This window comes from Lipotes vexillifer, unplaced genomic scaffold (assembly GCF_000442215.2).
Source record: "Lipotes vexillifer unplaced genomic scaffold, Lipotes_vexillifer_v1.1 scaffold12, whole genome shotgun sequence".
Taxonomy (NCBI): domain Eukaryota; kingdom Metazoa; phylum Chordata; class Mammalia; order Artiodactyla; family Lipotidae; genus Lipotes; species Lipotes vexillifer.
The window spans coordinates 2,914,555-2,932,413 of NW_006796716.1; the positions used below are offsets into that span (position 1 = coordinate 2,914,555).

A 17,859-nucleotide genomic window follows, 5' to 3' on the forward strand; every position below is an offset into this window, starting at 1 on the left:
GGTGGCGGGGGGGAGGGAGGGGAATTATGAAAGCCCGCGGTGGGAGGAGGGCTGGGGCACCGCCGGGCAGATTACGGCGCAGAGCCCTAGCAACAGGCCGACCATTGGAGGAGCGGGGCAGGCTAGCTGTGATTGGTTCTCGCCGCTGCCCGCGATTGGAAGGCGGCCGCATCCCCGCCAAGCTCACATCCGGGTGTCTGGTCTGGTCTGGTCCCTTAGCGATCCGGGGTTGTCAGATTTCCTTGGCCTACAGGGCAGCGCCGAAGACATGTCAGGCGGGCGCGCAGAGCGGCGAGGCTCACCCACGCGGAATCGCAGGTGCGGGTACGCGCAGGCGTGCCCGCGCAGAACTGAGGTCCCGGGCACACGCAGACAGCGAAATCCTGCACCTGGGGCCCAGGTGTTTGCGGATAGGTGACCGGAGAGAAGGCCGAGGATGGAGTTCCCGAATGGGTTGGAGCTGGGCGCGGGCCGAGCTCGGGGGCCCTACTGCCATCCCAGGGTCTGGGCCCAACCCGGGTAACGCGAAGGCTTACAGGAAGCCGAACCCAGCCGACACCCGGGGGCCCGGGCCTGCTGCAGAGCCGGGCGGCGCCCAGCGGGGGGCAGCAGAGGACGGCGCCACAGGAGCCGGCCCTTGCGGGGGTGCGGGGGGCCGGGGCCCGGAGGGCTGCTGAATCCTCCCAATTCCGGGGCCCTGCAAATCATTTGGTAACCCAAATAAAGGGGACAGAGGCGGCCAGACCAGTCGCTGGTGCATTCTTGGGTACTGAAGCCCTGAAGAATGGATGAAGGCTGTTTTGTTATCTAGGTTCGTTTTGGCCCTATCACCACTGGGCTAAATAAATTTTAAACCCTTAACATTTATTAGGGGAGTATTTCTTCTTTTGCTTTTGCCCAGCAGTGTAATGAAGTGTCTGTTTGATCTTGGGGATCTGGACAGCATTTAGCGAAATTACATTAAAAGGAACTCACCCAAAATGCTTGCAGCCAGCCACAAGCTGCTCCTCCTTTATACGGGTTACCCAGCCATTACTTCCCAAATCTATCTTGTGTGTTTGAATGTAAGGCCTAATTTTGGTCAAGAGAATATTTTTCACTTAGTCCATCCACTACCCTCTCCAACCTCGTACTCATCATTGAGGAACCACATTCCCCAAAAGGAATGTCTGTTTGAAAACTCAGCAGTTTCCAAACTGAGCAGGCAAAACCACTTATAAACCGTAATAACGTAACACCTCCCTATTTGGGGAGGCAAGGACTTTTGGAAGGCAAAATGCTTTCATAACAAACCTAAGGGAATCCAAAATGATCTTTCAGTCAGGCTTTAAAGAACTGACCAACCATCAAAACCCCGGCCCTAAAAATCTGGCTTCAGGAGGCTAAGAGAATGAAGAGATGGAAGGTTTGATGTCTCGTGTTGGCCCCTTATCTGAGAGCCAGTAAGTAGCAGGGTAACTTGTCCATCGTGGTGGGAATAACCAGTTAACACCAAGACTGTGTTGAAAGTCTAGATTCATTCTCCCAAGGTAGATCCAATATGAAGGCAGCCTCTCAGACATGATTGCAGCTTCCTGAAAACTCGGAGCAGTGGGCTGCACTATTTTGCCACCTCTGCCAGGCATAGAGGCCAACAGCTGCAGACCACCAGGACTCACCGGGTCAGGTGGGCACACGTATGAGACAGCTTGCTGAGTCAAAGCATGTGCTGAGTGGACACCTACCTAGTTCTCTTCCCATCCAAGGGAAACAGGAGAGGATTTTGAGGAGGCAAAACACCCTAACCTAAAAGACTACTCAGAAAACAAGATGGTTCCTCTGAGTGACAGGCGGGCAGCTTTGTCTTCCTGGGCTCAGGTCACAGGCCCTGGTACTGACCGCTGCTTAAGGCCACCTGATTCTGGTGAAGAGCCCTGGGCCGGCCACCACTCAATTCAAATTCGGCTCCACCTGAACCAATGAAAAGGCTGGATGGAGGGACAAAGAAAAATCTTTATGGAAGACCAAAAAAAGTGCCCCACCAGGAACAGACAATCAAATCAAATCAAATGACACAGGAGGAAACAGACAAAACCCAGAATGTGTTAAGACCACCAAGTGGCCTGGTCTCTAGAAAAGTCAATGTTATAAAAAAGAGGTGGAAGGAGTAGAGGCTAAAGAAAACTATTATGAAATCCAATTAATTGATTTCATTGGATCAGAGAAGAGGGGGTTAGAAAGTGCTACCAAAGGCATTCTGGGTAAAATTTGGGGAGATCTGAATATGGGCTGGTATTAGAGAATTATTGTGATTTCCTTAGGTGTGATGACAGTGTGGCCTTCATAAGAGAACGTCCTTGTTTTTAGAAGTATCAACATAGGGAGTGCAATGTCATTACTTTCAAGGTTCCACAGGACAAATATAAAATGTCACAAAGCACTGGATATTTGGTTTATCCCTGTACCATTCTTTTCAACTTTTGTGTTTGAAATTTTTCAAAATATAAAAAGGTTGGGGGGGGGGGTCAAGTCCCCCCATACCACCTAGCTATCCTTTAAACAGGGTTAAATCTAAAGCAAGAGGCAATTACTGGGACCACCGGTTTCAAATATCCACACTTAAAAACCATAAGCCAGGGAATTCTCCCACAGTCCAGTGGTTAGGACTCCACGCTTTCACTGCCAAAGTCCTGGGTTCAATCCTTGGTGGGGGAACCAAAATCCTGCAAGCTGCGCAGTGCAGTCAAAAAAAAAAACAAAAACAAAAAAACCAGAAGGCAAAACCTTATATGACCCACGGTTCACTTAATGCTCAAAAGCAGCAAAAATCCTTCTATCTCAAACTGAGGCAGGTTATGAAACACAGAGGACAGTCACTCGTTACCTCTAGGAAGGGAAATGGGTGGCTGGGAAAACCATGGGAGACTTACTGTTACCCGATGTCATCATACTACTGTCCAGATAGTAAATATTTTAAGTCTCACGGGCAACATACTGCTTTTGTACTTTTTTTCCCCCTTTACAGCCCTTTAAAAATATAAAGCCAGGTAAGGATTAAGTTATGAAGATGAAATACCGAAAATCCTATGAGCTGGTACTGAGGACTCCCGTCAGTGTGATCCAGCCACTCTAGCCCCAACTCTTCACTGACCACAGGTATCTGGTTAATCAGAGGTAGGGTTTGTGGCCATTCAGATCCAACCACATTTACCCATACCAGAACTGGAAAGTTCAAAACTAGCAGGCCAATTAAATTAGTAAGCTGGTACACCACATTTTAATGTTGATTAAGCTGGAGACCACTTAATGTCAGCTCCAAGTAATAGAGAACAGTGTTACCCGGCTTGATTTTCCCAGTTTGCTTTGGAAACTGCACAGGAAGAGGCAGCTGCCATTCTCAGCCACTCAGACCAACCAGTGTTGAGTCAACAGGCAGGTTCTGCTCACCAGTGCAGAGGCCAGTGCATGCAGTCGTTATATATGAATAGAGTGGAGGGAAACTGCACTCGCTTCACCAGGCAACTTACTTGCTCCACTGAAAGGTTCCCTGCCACTAAGTCCCGTTTGATATCCCCTCCACTCCACCTGCAAAGTTCTAGGAATGCAGAACCCTGCCCTGTGGATGCCCGAAGCCCAGTAGATCATTCACTCCTTTACAATTACCCTCCTGCCCATCACCTTTATTTAATTCCTTCCCACTACCAGTTACTTTTTAAGTTCTAGAGTGCGTTGAGGAAGAGGACCTCTATCATTAGTGCCTAATCTGGGGTATCATTCAATTCCTGAATTAGGAGAGCTTTCTTAACCTCAACTCTTCAGGGCCATTCTTTTCCAACTGCTTATCACTGTTAATGCAAGCCCCCCACCCCCATATTTCACACTGGAAATATGTCACAGGAGATTGAATACAGAAGGAGCTAGGAGAGTCCAGATGACTTCTACTAAGAGATCTGCGAAACTGTAAAATAATGCTACTCTTCTATTTTTTGTTTTGGAGAACAGTTACTTTTCATGAAATTGTTATGTATCGCAACATGTAACAGGTTTCCATCATTTTTAAACAAGTGAGTATTTTCAGTTTCTAGTTGTTTTTTTTTTGCGGTACGCGGGCCTCTCACTCGTGGCCTCTCCCGTTGCGGAGCACAGGCTCCGGACGTGCAGGCTCAGCGGCCATGGCTCATGGGCCCAGCCGCTCCGCGGCATGTGGGATCTTCCCGGACCGGGGCACGAACCTGTGTCCCCTGCATAGGCAGGCGGACTCTCAACCACTGCGCCACCAGGGAAGCCCCAGTTTCTAGTGTTTGATACAGTCTACATAAGAGTTACGTAAAGAGGTCCTGAGATGAAGTTTAAGAAACACTGCATCAACGCACTGTTAAAACTGGGTGGAAATGCAGCAACAGACAGTATTTTTATCTCGAGAAGTCTGTCTGTGGAAAATCCTCTGGGCAAATTCCAGTCTTATGTCAAATTCCAGGCACTCACAATGGGACGTTCCACCAAAGGAACAAGGCTGTAATGGTACCACCTTCCAGGAGCTGCCCTTCTTTATGAAGAGCCTTGGCAAGCCTGTGCTGATCTTGCCCATCTCTCAACTCCCCTGGCTGGCAAGACGTGTATGACTTGCCCCTATCCAGTAACTGCCACACTGAGCTCTTGCTCAGTGAGTGCGCTGCCTGCTGCCTGCTGCTCAGTGTTCTCTCCTAGAGGAGCAGAAGCAGCCTGGTGTTCGGAGGCGAAGCTCATGAGGGTTGAAGATGCGGGCTCCAACATGGGTCATCAGTGAGCCGTGGGACCTTAGGCACACGGGTCCCTTCTGTGTCCACAGAAGCGGCGCTCTCAGGGTGGTTCTGAGGGACAATGAGCCCAAACAGGTGAATTCATTAACACGGCAAAAGCCTAGTCCCCCAGTGTTATTCCTAAAATGTGAATTAAAATTTCTCAAAAAACTCAAAAGCCGTCCTCTTCCTCTGCATGAACCAGTGCAGCCCCTCCCTGCCTTGCTGGAGCACACCCAAGCCGGTGGAGGAGGAACACCTTTGCCCTGGTGTTCCTTCCTGTAGACAAACCCCTCCTCACAGCTGGTCAGGGCAGAACACCACACATGTCCAGGGATGTGATCCGAGCCGTGGGCACATCCTGACAGCTGCCAACAGAAACAGCAGGCTGCTGAGAGTGCAGCCCACGTCAACTAAGGCTGCTGACCACCTCAGAAGACTTAAAAAACCCAAGACAATGTATTTATGAATGAACATCTTAAAATGCAAAAACCCACCTCATTTAAAACATAATGAGATCTCCAATGGGCACCTGAGAAATACCAAACCAGGCTCGTGACCCAGTTTTCCTTTAGACCTATATCCCCCACCCCCAGGGCTCAGAAGTTTAGTCACTTGCCCGAGAATCAAAACGAGTCATGATTCGAACTTAAGGTTCGTTTCTTAATAGAAACAATGGAGACCCAAAAGGTGCGATCATTTTTTAAGGTCAGTAAACCCAGGTCTGATTCCCAGAGGTAGGCACTTTCCAATATACACCATTTTGCCCCTTTCCCCCCACCGCAGTCCAACCTCATTCTTTGAGTGGGGGAGAACACCCATGTCCAATCAAACCTTCAAAAGCAAAGGAAAATTTCAACTCATTAAATAAAACTAGCACTGACATCAGATCTGTAAGTTTATTTGCTCAATGTACGACAGCTACATAATGACTCACATTCATGATATTCCATCACTGAGGAAAACTGCTAAGAATGGTCCGTGTGTGAAATAATTCCTTAGAGAAACACGGAGTTGGAAAAATAATCACTGATTAGACCTTAAAAATAGTTCACTGCATAACATGACAAAAAGCACAAAGGCTCATTCAGAGAACATATTCGTTGTTCTCCTACACTGTAATAGTTATAATTTCACCATGACAAACACCAGACATTAAGATTAAGCTAACACTGGTGTTTCTTTTGCTCCCCCCCACCCTTAAAAACAAAATATATAACTGCATGTCACTATAGCAACATCCAAAACAGATCAATTTGTTACGATCACTATTTGGTAGAGCAAACTTTACCCCCAAAAGGAAAAATTAAATTAAAAAAACTTTAAAAAATTTGAAGACTTTTTTTTTGTCATAGGAATACATAACACCTACAGTATAAGTTAATAAATTTCAAGCTACTGTATAGAAATACAACACTAGCATGCACAATATTGTATCAATAGAGTAATGGAGGAGTAATCATTTCACTGGAGAGACAGCATCATAGGCAAGTGCATTTCTTTAAAAATAAAGAAAAGAAAATAAACCATTCAAGCTGCTTAAATATCAAGTCTCCCATTCCCTCCTTCATTTTTAGCCCTCAGATATGGTTTTATCTTGCATTATTCTAAAAAGCAGCCAGAGCCAAAGCTGAAATTTAAAAGAAAAATAGGTTTTGTAATTCCAGTAAATCATTTCCAAATGCTACAAGGAAGGACACAACACTGCTCACTGGACATGAAGATAAATTAAGGAAAACCCCACCAACCCCCCACCCCACCCCCACAAATCTGTTCCCATCCGTGGCATTGACCTTAGGCCCCTGTTAGGGCACAGAAGCTATAAAGCTCTCTTCTGCTGGTTCTTCTGGTAGGTTTGGTTAGTTGAGGCTTCCGCTCTAGCATATGGAGGGGGCCTTCTAAGGAAAGTCATGCTGGGTAACTGTGCCACATTACAGAGCATCGTCACACTCTTCTATCTTCACTGTCACCTGGATCCTGGTCAAAACGTGCATTTCACAACTGGAAGCTCCATTTTGGTTTTAGCAAAAGCAACTGTCAGGTTTTCCTCAATTACTACTCATTCCTCTCCCTGCCTAAATAAAACAAAGAAACAAACAAGTCTGGTGTCATTACCTATCTCAGCAGTTCACGCTGTTACTGACTTTATAAAAAAGGCTGAATGCACATGCAACAGGTCGTGTCTTAAGACTTATCCAAAATGAGAACCAAGGACCTAAGGCTAACTGAAACAAACCTGTGGAAATAGCATCGTGGTTTCCTTCAATTCTAAAACGTGTACAGATGACACAAATGAATTTCCAACTTCTATGCTTTCATTAAAAAGAAAACAAAAACATAGAAAAAGTTTTGGTCAAATAGGAGTTAAGTATTTATTATCTGATAATGATTTTCGTTTATTTTCCTACAACGATTATTTGGGGAAGGAGTGTTTTCAGGGAGGAAAAACTGACACACGAGGCTCCTGAAATTGGACAGAATGTTTATGAATAGAGCTCTTCCTTTAGGATTTTTCTACCAGTAAGCTCCTAGCACCTGAATTTTCACACACTGCACCACAAACTTTCTCAAAACGACCGCCAACCTCTACGACCCAACAGCTTTTCAACCCACCCCAGTGCATATGCCCTGGGCACAAGGTACAGTAGGGAAGACTCAAGTGAGGAGTGAGACAGCAGTGCAGTCCCTGAGGAAGGAGCTATGGCAGCTGAAAAGAATCAGGATTTCTCTGGAAATATCAGCACAATAAATGACATACAGACCTGAATTTTCTCTATTTTTGTGGTGTTTAACGTTTCTATTAAAGTGATTAATCATTTTTGTGGTGGATTTAAGTTAAGAAGAAAGAAGGACAAAAATCCCACAGCCATCTGCCAAGCACCTATTCAACAAAACCTAAAGTAGCTTTGATTCTCCTCAGGCAAGCCTTTTGGCCTAGGAGACAGATAACAGCAAAACCAACCGGGACGAGGCTGAATAAGGATGTAAAAGCCAAAATAAGAAAAACACACAATCACAATGGCTTGATGTCACATATGGCTATAATGTAGAAATACTGTAAACTGCAATTTAGTGTTAATACTGTCAACTAATCAGAAACTTCTGAAAACTGGCAAGGCCTAAACCACAAGGATAAATATACCTTATGTTCTAAGTCTATCAGCTTGGGATTTTAACTATTCCACGTCTGGTAGAGTACACCCTGAAAAACAAAATGCACAGCTAAAACAGATGAGCTAGAAAGTACCCAGAACTTAAAAGACAAGAGCATATGTACATAAAAATCCTTACTGGAACCACAGAACTTATTGAATGAGGGCTATTCCGTTTAAGTTTTCTTTTCATCTTAAAACCCTATTTTCTAGCAATAAGTTAAATTAAGGACAGCTCCACTTGCATTAATCTACAGAACAGTCCATATGCCAGTGTGAGGCTGCTATTCCAATACCAGCACAGCTAGCCTGACTTTCCACTAGTGGTATTTTGGCAAAAATGTCAAAGAGGCGATCAAAGAAAGGACAGGTCGTGGGTTTCTCCCTAGGAAGGTCATCGCTCCCTTTCCCTCCCCCACCCGACCCCCAACTCATGGGAAAAAAATAAAGACTGCAGTAGTAGCATCAGCGTGTGCTGCCAGTCCACCTGGGGGCCTTAATTGTTGCCTTCTCCACCGTCGTCGTCTTGCTGATCGCTTGTCCAGAGCGTGAGGTTGTCTCGGAGGAGCTGCATGATGAGCGTGGAGTCCTTGTAGGAGTCCTCGTTGAGAGTGTCGAGCTCGGCAATGGCGTCATCAAAGGCGGTCTTGGCCAAGTGGCAGGCTTGCTCTGGGGCGTTCTGGATCTCATAGTAGAAAACGGAGTAGTTAAGGGCCAGGCCTAATCTAATGGGGTGAGTGGGCTGCATGTGCTCCTTGCTAATCTCATGGGCTTCACTGTAGGCCTTCTCAGATGACTCCACGACGGTCGCCCTCTTCTCTCCAGTGGCGACTTCGGCCAGGTAGCGGTAATAGTCCCCTTTCATCTTCAGATAAAACACTTTGCTCTCATACTGGGTCTCACTGCAATTCTTGATCAGGTAGTTATCCAGCAGGCTCAGCACATCCTGACATACGGCCTCCAACTCCTTCTCTATTTTTTCACGGTAAGCACGGACCATCTCTATCTTCTTCTCATTACCATCTGCAGATGTCTTCTGCTCAATGCTACTGATGACCCTCCAGGAAGAACGGCGTGCCCCAACTACATTCTTGTAGGCCACAGAGAGAAGGTTTCTTTCTTCATTGGACAGTGGCTCATTCAGCTCTGTCACCTATTAAGGAGGAAAGAATAAAGAGCCGTTATGGTACAGATGATGTCAGTTGGGTTAATCATATCTTTATGCCACTAAAACACAAAGAGATCTACCAGCTGACTAAAGTAATCAACAAACAGAAGCTAGGCTGTGTGGGTATATGGAAGAGGGATGGAGCGGGAAGGAGCAACAAAGAAGGGAAAAACCTGCAACTGGCTCAATGGAGCCTGAACCCCTGCTTTCTCCCTAGAGAAGGACACATAGGCTTATTATCACACAGCTGTTCCAGGAAAGAACTATCAAGTCTAACTCTTAGATGTAAAGTCGAAATTTGATCTAAATTACAAAAGGTCAACAAGTCTCTCATGCAACATTACATACATACTGATCCTGAGGATTGTAAGTATAGATGGCTTATATATCTCATCAGTTTTTTTAAGAAAAAAGAATGACAGCTTCTTCCCAACCTTGCCCTGTCTACCCAATGTCGGTCCCATCCATTTTGGGTGAGGGTATCTTGCCTACCGGGTGAGAACATCGCCAGTCAACTTCAAGTTGACTTTTGAGAAACAAAGAAGCTTTTCTTATGTTAAAATAATATAAATTACGAACGCCAGAAAGGAAGTCAAAATTGGGGGCACGGGATTGACTCTGATCACTGACATATTAGCAACTTGGGGAACGTGTGTTTGTAGTGTCTGAAAACAACAGCTATAAAATGGAGGGGTGAGCAAAGCACTTCTGAGCTGAGGTGGCCAACAGGAATTAGTGCTTCTTTCACTTGTGCTAGAAGGTCTTCATCGTCCCAAACACTAAGAGCCTTGAGGACACTAAAGCAACGGCACACCAATGTTGTGTATTTTTATGACTACCAAACAACTGCATATAATAAAGAAATTAAATCAAGCGACTAAAACTATTTAATTTATATTACCTGATTTCTGTGATGTCAGAGCCATACACCTCTAAGTGTCTGACAACCATATAGAACAAAATTTTACAAGGAGGAGTGACTGAGCTCTTACTTTTTTTTCCTATTCTGAGCTCACATTTTTATTTGTCTGGTTAACTATCATATCTAGACTGGTCATACTAAGTCAATGGCATTATCAGAAACCCCAGATCATGAGCTCTTTCCTATGACTTACAACAGACTAGATGCTTTCCTCGCCTCATTCTCTCATGTACCTGCGCTCCAGTGGTAACATGTTAATTGCAAAAACCTTTCATACTTCTGCCCTTTGTTCTTCTGCCTCTGCCTAGAACAACTACCAGTGCTCCTGCCTGGAAAATACTTAGACAACCGTCAAGAACCAAGTTTTACTCATGGCTTCTATGCAATCTTGCCCAGCTCTACTCCTCCCACCCCCAGTTAAACTGGCTACCCTCTGTTCCCTGTGTAGATCAACCACAGCATCCATGTAACATTATGTTACTCAGAGATGTGAAAGGTACTGGGATATAATCCAAAAAGATAAGCTAAAGTATCTGGGGGAGGAAGGGCTGGGATTCCAAGAGACTTACCTGTGTATGGATCATTTACACTTGGTATGTATTCCTCTTTTATCAAGGAAGAGGTCAGGGTGGGAGAGGATTATACTTAAGGAAACTGGTTGTGTAATTAAAATAGTTCCTCTCAGATACAATCAAATCAGAATGTAAACCATACTTATTAGTTCATATGCTTTGCTTGCTAATTCTCACAACATCCAGCAAATAACACACTCTCAAATTCCTAAGTTTCTGAGTGGTTTTTCTGATGCTAACCTTTTACTATGCGTTACTGATTCTCCACTCTAACACTAGACAGCAACAGCTCTGCCAGAGGTGGCCTAGGGGAAACAGATGCAGAGTTGGGGAACAGGGCTCTGGTTCTACTGGACTTCAGAGCAGAAGGAAACCAGCACAGGGGTGCTTTTTACTCTTGAGCGCCCCTCCACCCCCGCACCGTGGAAACACTGCTTTCCCTGAATAGGAGGCTTATCACCTCACATCCAATTTTCCATATATTTCTGGACTTTGGAGAAACTATTCCCAGCCCTCAGCCACTGTCACTCCTGTCAATTTCTGACATATATGCAAATAACCCAGAAGACTGGGGCTTTCCAGTCCTACCATTTACTAAGTGACCTTGGGGACAAGCCATTTCATCTATCTGGGCCTCAGTTTGCATACAGATTTCTACCTCTTTCATAAGATTATAAGGGTGTATCAGATGAACGATAAAGTGCTCCCAACACAGTAAAGTGCTATAGAGATGTGAGCATTTACTTTTTTTATTTGACCAAGTCACGTGCCTGTGGGATCTTAGTTCCCTGACCAGGTTGACTCGGCAGTGAAAGCCCGGAGTCCTAACCACTGGACCGCCAGGAAATTCCCTTGAGCAATTACTTTTGAGAACACCTTAAATAACGTCCCTTCACTTTAAGTCTCGCCATAGGAGGCCTCTGTATTTCTCACATCATCTCGTTTATCTTCTGCTCAATGCTACTAATGTATAAGAGATACTGTATCAAGTATCTCTTCTCCATTTCACGCTATTCTCTAGTCCTTCGTTCCCTTACATCACTTCCTTTCCATAAATTTTAATATCATATAGCCTGGAATAACTCCCCAGACTGGCTTTCAAACAGGCCGAGAGGCCTCTGTAGGCCTGAGGCCCGCATACCATAGGACACCAGCCCATATTCACTGAATGAATGTGCAGATACTGAAGACTAGCCACCTCTAGAGTAACCTGATAACTGACTCCAATGCAAGAAGCTGCAGTGCCTAAGGCCACTGAGATCGGGTTCTGGCCTTTCCCCTAAATCATGCTATCCTTATTTCAAGAGCCAGCAACTATTTAAAGCTCAAATTACCTCACCAGTACTCTATACCGTTAGGTCTCCTCCTGCTGCAAAAGTTGGGCTAAAGAGCCCAAAGGTAGCCATTTGCGCTTATGTAAAATTTGTCCAGTTGCCTCAGACAAACTGGAACATGGAGATTATGAAATGCCAACATCACCTTTAGATACAGTAACTCAACCACATTTGGGACATACCCAGATGTTCTCTGCCACTGAAAAACTATGTTAGAGGGGAAAACCTTTAACTCTAAAAAAAAAGTCTGCTCAAAGGAACTAAGATTTCTCTAAAAACCTTAAATCAGACTTTTTTTTAAAATCCTTAACATCAAAATGACTTGTATGAGAGATAATCTGTGGTTTTTACATTAAACTAAAATAGAGATCCCAACCATACTAGTTTCAAAAGTCAAGAAAATTTTTTTAAAAGGTCAAAAAAAGTATCCACATAGTGTTCACAAAAGGTTTAACCAAGATAGAATGCCTATTCAGTGTAGGAAGATGTGAGATATGTATCATTTGAGAAGCAAGGTAATGTCTTTCAAAACAGTCACTCAACTGTTTCTAAGAATGCAATACTTGTACATATGGTCCCCAAAATTTAAAAAATGAGTTAGCAGACACCAGGTCCAACATTTGGCCCCATGAAGCATTTTTGGTCCTAGGAGTGATATCACCTGAAAGAGCCAAGAGGCCATAAAAAGGGTAAATGCAGCGACTGCTATATATGAACACCTTACACCACAAAGAAAAACGTGACAAGGTGCAAAATCAGTATCAGTGTCCGTGTAATGGACAGTTATCTATATACTGTGCAGGCAGCAGAATAACCCACTGCAAGTAAATGTGACACTGTGCTGCTTGCATAAAATTAGTCATGTATTCCAGAGATGACCTGCTAAATCTCAAATTAAAATTTCTGAAAATAATCTGAAGTCATGTCTTGCACATGTGGGCAAAATGCCTTAAACTTGAAGTACAGTCTGTACAAAAAAGAGTTAACACAACAGCCTCGAGACTGCTATCTTTAGAAAGGTCTGCTTGCAAAGCTGACCCTTGGCTAGCATCTGAGAACTAAGATTTTGGAAGGGTTCCCACCATCCACGATTAAGAATGGCTCACTGTCCCTAAAATGTTTGTCCAAACAATGTGGTTTATGCTAAACACCTGTTTTCCTTCTAGGAGTCTTGAATTTGGTATGTGCCTCGCAGAAAGTGCCTTTGTGAGCATCCCTCAATGGATGAGGGTGGGATAGGGAGGGTGGGAGGGAGGCTCAAGAGGGAAGGGGTATGGGGATACATGTATGCATATGGCTGACTCACTTTGTTGTACAACAGAAACTAACACAGTAGTGTGAAGCAATTATACTCCAATAAAGATCTATTAAAAAATACCAATAAACATTTTAAACATGAAAAACACAAAACAAAATGAAAAACCCCTTGGGTACTGAGTCTCTAATGAGATTCCCAGCAGACATTTCACACACGCAATCTGTGTGAGTCCCCTGAGAGAAGACTGGAGAATTTGCAGCCGGTCACTCTGATCTTCGCCCCAAGCACCTTTTCCCTCTGTTGATTTAGCTTTGCATCCTTTCACTGTAATAAATCATAGCCAAGAGCACAGCTATATGCTGAGTCCTGGCAGATCACTGAACATGGGGCTAAGTCTTGGGGACCCTCAACACATATTCAAACTTTGCCTGGAAAGCTCATCAGCTGGGCTTTTAGAAGCCAGCAGAGGGACTTCCCTGGTGGCACAGTGGTTAAGAACCCGCCTGCCAATGCAGGGGACACGGGTTCAAGCCCTGGTCCGGGAAGATCCCATATGCCGTGGAGCAACTAAGCCCGTGTGCCACAACTACTGAGCCTGTGCTCTAGAGCCCGCGAGCCACAACTACTGAAGCCTGTGCGCCTAGAGCCCGTGCTCTGCAACAAGAGAAGCCACGGCAATGAGAAGCCCGCGCACTGCAACGAAGGATAGCCCCCGCTCGCCACAACTAGAGAAAGCCCGCGTGCGGCAATGAAGACCAATGCAGCCAAAAATAAATAAATTTTAAAAAAAGAAAAAAGGCTACACAAAAATTTACCAATTTAAAATAAATAAAAGCCAGCAGCAATGACCCTGGATAAAAACTGTGCTGAAGGGAAACATTCCAGGAAGAGGAACATCCTAGAAGAAAAATGAAACTTCCATGGCATATTCAGGGCCAAGCTCAAGGTCTCATGGATGAGAGGAGAGCTTCCTGAGAACCTGGGCTTTTCTGACAGCCACCAAATCCTATGTTCTTTTCACAACTACCCTAACAAGGTGGACATTATACTTTACAGGTGTGATGCGGAGAAATCAACAGACTTTTCCCCCAAAATCACACTGCTAACACACAGCAGGGCAGGGACACAAACTCGGGTCCTCTGGTTTCAAATCCTGTGCTCTTTCTCCCACCTTGAGTCTCTGAAGATGTAAACCTTGCAACATGTCACAGAGAAAGGGCTAGTTTCTCTAATAGAGGCTGTACCTTGTTTTACTGCGCTTCACAGATACTGCAGTTGTTTTACAAACTGAAGGCTTGCGGCAACCCAGTGTTGTCAGACTGATGGCTATAGCAATTTTTAGCAATGAAGTACTTTTTCATTAAGATATGTACTTTTCTACAACAAGGACCTACTGTACAGCACAGGGAACTATACTCAATATCTTGTAATAACCTATAATGGAAAAGAATCTGAAAAATATATATATGTATAATTGAATCACTTTGCTGTACACTTGAAACTAACACAACACTGTAAATTAACTAAACTCCAATAAAAAAAAGATGTACTTTAAGACATGCTATTGCAGGTAATTCCCTGGTGGTTCACTGGTCAGAACTCCGTGCTTTCACTGCCAAGCGTCCAGGTTTGATCCCTGGTTGGGGAACTAAGATCCCACAAGCCTCACAGCGGCACAGCCAAACAAAAACAAAAACAAAAACACCTTCCTAAAAGGAATTTAAGACCAATCAGTAATAGAAAAGTGAGCAGAAGGAATGGACAATTAAAAAAGAAAAAGGAAAATATGAGCACTCAAATTCATTCATTTTATAAATGCCAATTTTTCTCCATCAGACTGGCAAAACTTAAACTTTGATGACTCACTGTGAAGGCTGATACTGTGGATAAACAGGCACTCTCATCCATTGTTGGAAACCGTAAATTAATACAAACTTTATGGAGGGCAATTGGGAACAGCTATCAGAATTACAAATACTAATGACTCTGCCATTCCACTTCTAGAAACTGATTCACTGCCATCATCTGTAGCAGCTAAAGCCTGGAACCACCTAAATGGTCCTCAGTCGAAGTCTGGCTAGATTTTGAAACATCCATACAACAGAGTTCTAGGTAGCCATTAAAAAGGAATTTGTATGCTCTCACTGTATTTCTAGAAGGGTCTGAAAACAGAGTGGCTGGGAGGCAGTCAAGGCTGAGCAGGTTGAATTTTGACCTGTTACCAGTAGTACCTATTCAAACAAACCCTCTCCATAATTTACCCAGTTAATCACACCCACGATTAAAGTTTAAAGTCAATTTTGAAAACCAAGTTTTCAAAAAAAGCTCAAAGCCAGCAGTTTTACGTAAACAGGTTACTGACGTAAACAACTCAAACCCACATCTGCTGCTTTGTGCGCCCCACCTCACCTCTACCAAGAGTACCTAAAAAACAGAACAACCCAAAACTCAGTTGCATAAAAATCTTTCATTATATCTTTATACAGATTAGGGCTGATATATGAAATACATACTATAGATTTCAGCCCTGTTTCATTGAACTAATTACTAATTCTAACATTTTTCCAGTTTACTCCCTACCTAATTTTATGGTTTCCAAATATCACTTGTCCTTTCCCGTGGTTAGATTTCTTATACTGTATCACATCTACTGCAAGGACAAGGACAATATTAATAATGCTTATAGGGCTTCCCTGGTGGCGCAGTGGTTGAGAGTCCGCCTGCCGATGCAGGGCACACGGGTTCGTGTTCCGGTCCGGCAAGATCCCACATGCCGCGAAGCAGCTGGGCCCGTGAGCCATGGCCGCTGAGCCTGCGCGTCCGGAGCCTGTGCTCCACAACGGGAGAGGCCACAACAGTGAGAGGCCCGCGTACCGCAAAAAAATAAATAAATAAACTAAAAAAAAAAAATAATGCTTATAATGTGCATCTTTGTTTCATTTTGAATTTAATGGAATACATCCAGTGTTTCATTCTTAAATACCAACTCTTTGTTTAAAAGATACTTCTATCATGTTAAGAAGTATTCATCTATTCCGTATTTTTCTAAATAACTTTTGTAATATCAAAAATGAGATCTTCACTAAAATTGTAATACCTCCTTGGCCCTCCAGATAACCCTTTATGATTTAGTATTGTTATTTCCATTTTAGAGTTTAGAAAATTAAGGCTCAGAGCCAAAGAATGGAATGCATATCTCATGGCTCAAAATCCCATATGCTTTCCACTATACGACTGGTTCTTAACCAAGGAGGAGCTGTTTGTAAAACACTCTCCCTAGCAGCCCTAACCCTCAAAGATTCAGTATTGCATGGGATCCACACATGTCTATTTCTCCAGGTTAAGAACTGCAGGACAATGTTCCTCAAAATGTTGAGTTACCACGTGACTCAGCAATTCCACTCCTAGGTACATACAAAAGAAATGAAAACATGAGATCCACACAAAAACTTGCGCACAAATGTTCCCAGCAGCATTAGTTAAAACAGCCAAAAAGTAGAAACAATCCAAATGTCAACAGATGAAAAGATAAATTAAATGTAGCATTATCCATACCATGGAATATTATTCAGGCATAAAAAGGAATGAAGTTCTGATACATGGTACCACATGGATGACAATGAAAATATTAGGTTAGTGAAAGAAGCCTATCACCAATGACCACATATTATGATTCCAGTTACATGAAATGTCCCAAGCAGGCAAATCTATAAAAACAGAAAATAGATTAGTGGTTGCTTAGAGCTCTTTTTGTGGGGTGGGGGGTGGGGGAGGCAGGGCAGAGGGCAGTGACGGCTTGCTAATGGGTACAGGGTTTCTTCTGGGGAGGTGACAATGTTCTGTATTTAGATACTAGTGATGGTTACAAAACTCTGAACACACTAAAAACCAGTGAACTGTACACTTCAAATGGGTGAATTGTATGGTATGTGAACTATATCTCAATAAAGATAAAACTGCTGCACTATGCCATAGTCTCTACAGCACTTTCACACATGTCAATAATTAATTAGCTTATTTGACAAGTTCAGAATTCCAAATACTTCATGCTTCATAGCATGTGGGCTCTTACAAAGAAAACCCACTATAATAGAGCACGAACCTCTACCTCTTATTTAATCCTCTTGTGCTTTCAAATAAACTACGTAGTTTGACATGGGTTAATATTTCTCAATAGCCTCGCCAAAAATGAGAACGAGAGCGTTATCTCTATTGCTCAGATATAGTTAAGCAAACCTGAAAAGGGATAAGAAGTTTACATTCCCTACCATGGGTATTCTTCATTATGAAGCAATTTAATTCTGCCACTATGGGGAAAAAAGGCAGGAGAGAAATATACTAAAATAACAACTTCTCAAATTACAGACAATCCACACACAAACAGGTACCAAAGCGGTGCTCCCCTCCCTCTTACAGACCCTGCTGGGTGCTCTTCCAACCCTCTACTTGGACACCTGTGAGAATTCTGCCTAAATCCACCTTTAGAGAGTAACATCAGAAGTACCTGACTTGAGGATAAAGCTAAGTTTTATCTCCCCTACAACTGCCAGTCGCTAGCCTTAAGAATTTTATTTCTTGGAGCCAGAATCACTTCTTCAAACAGATAGCCCTCATACCCCTAGGTCTTCTCTACTTAGCTGTTTCTATGATCTAGACACAACTCCCCTCATCATCCTGACTCTTTCTCCCCAAATTT

General features: G+C 43.7%; 1 protein-coding gene across 1 annotated transcript in view; it reads right to left on the reverse strand.

Moving 5' to 3' along the window:
- Nucleotides 1-8,405: 8,405 nt before the first annotated feature.
- The window catches only part of YWHAG (tyrosine 3-monooxygenase/tryptophan 5-monooxygenase activation protein gamma), a 22,931-nt gene continuing 13,477 nt past the window's right edge, over nucleotides 8,406-17,859 (reverse strand). Inside the window, 1 exon segment of the mRNA XM_007472368.1 lies at nucleotides 8,406-9,067. Coding sequence (XP_007472430.1) covers nucleotides 8,406-9,067 — 662 coding nt within the window.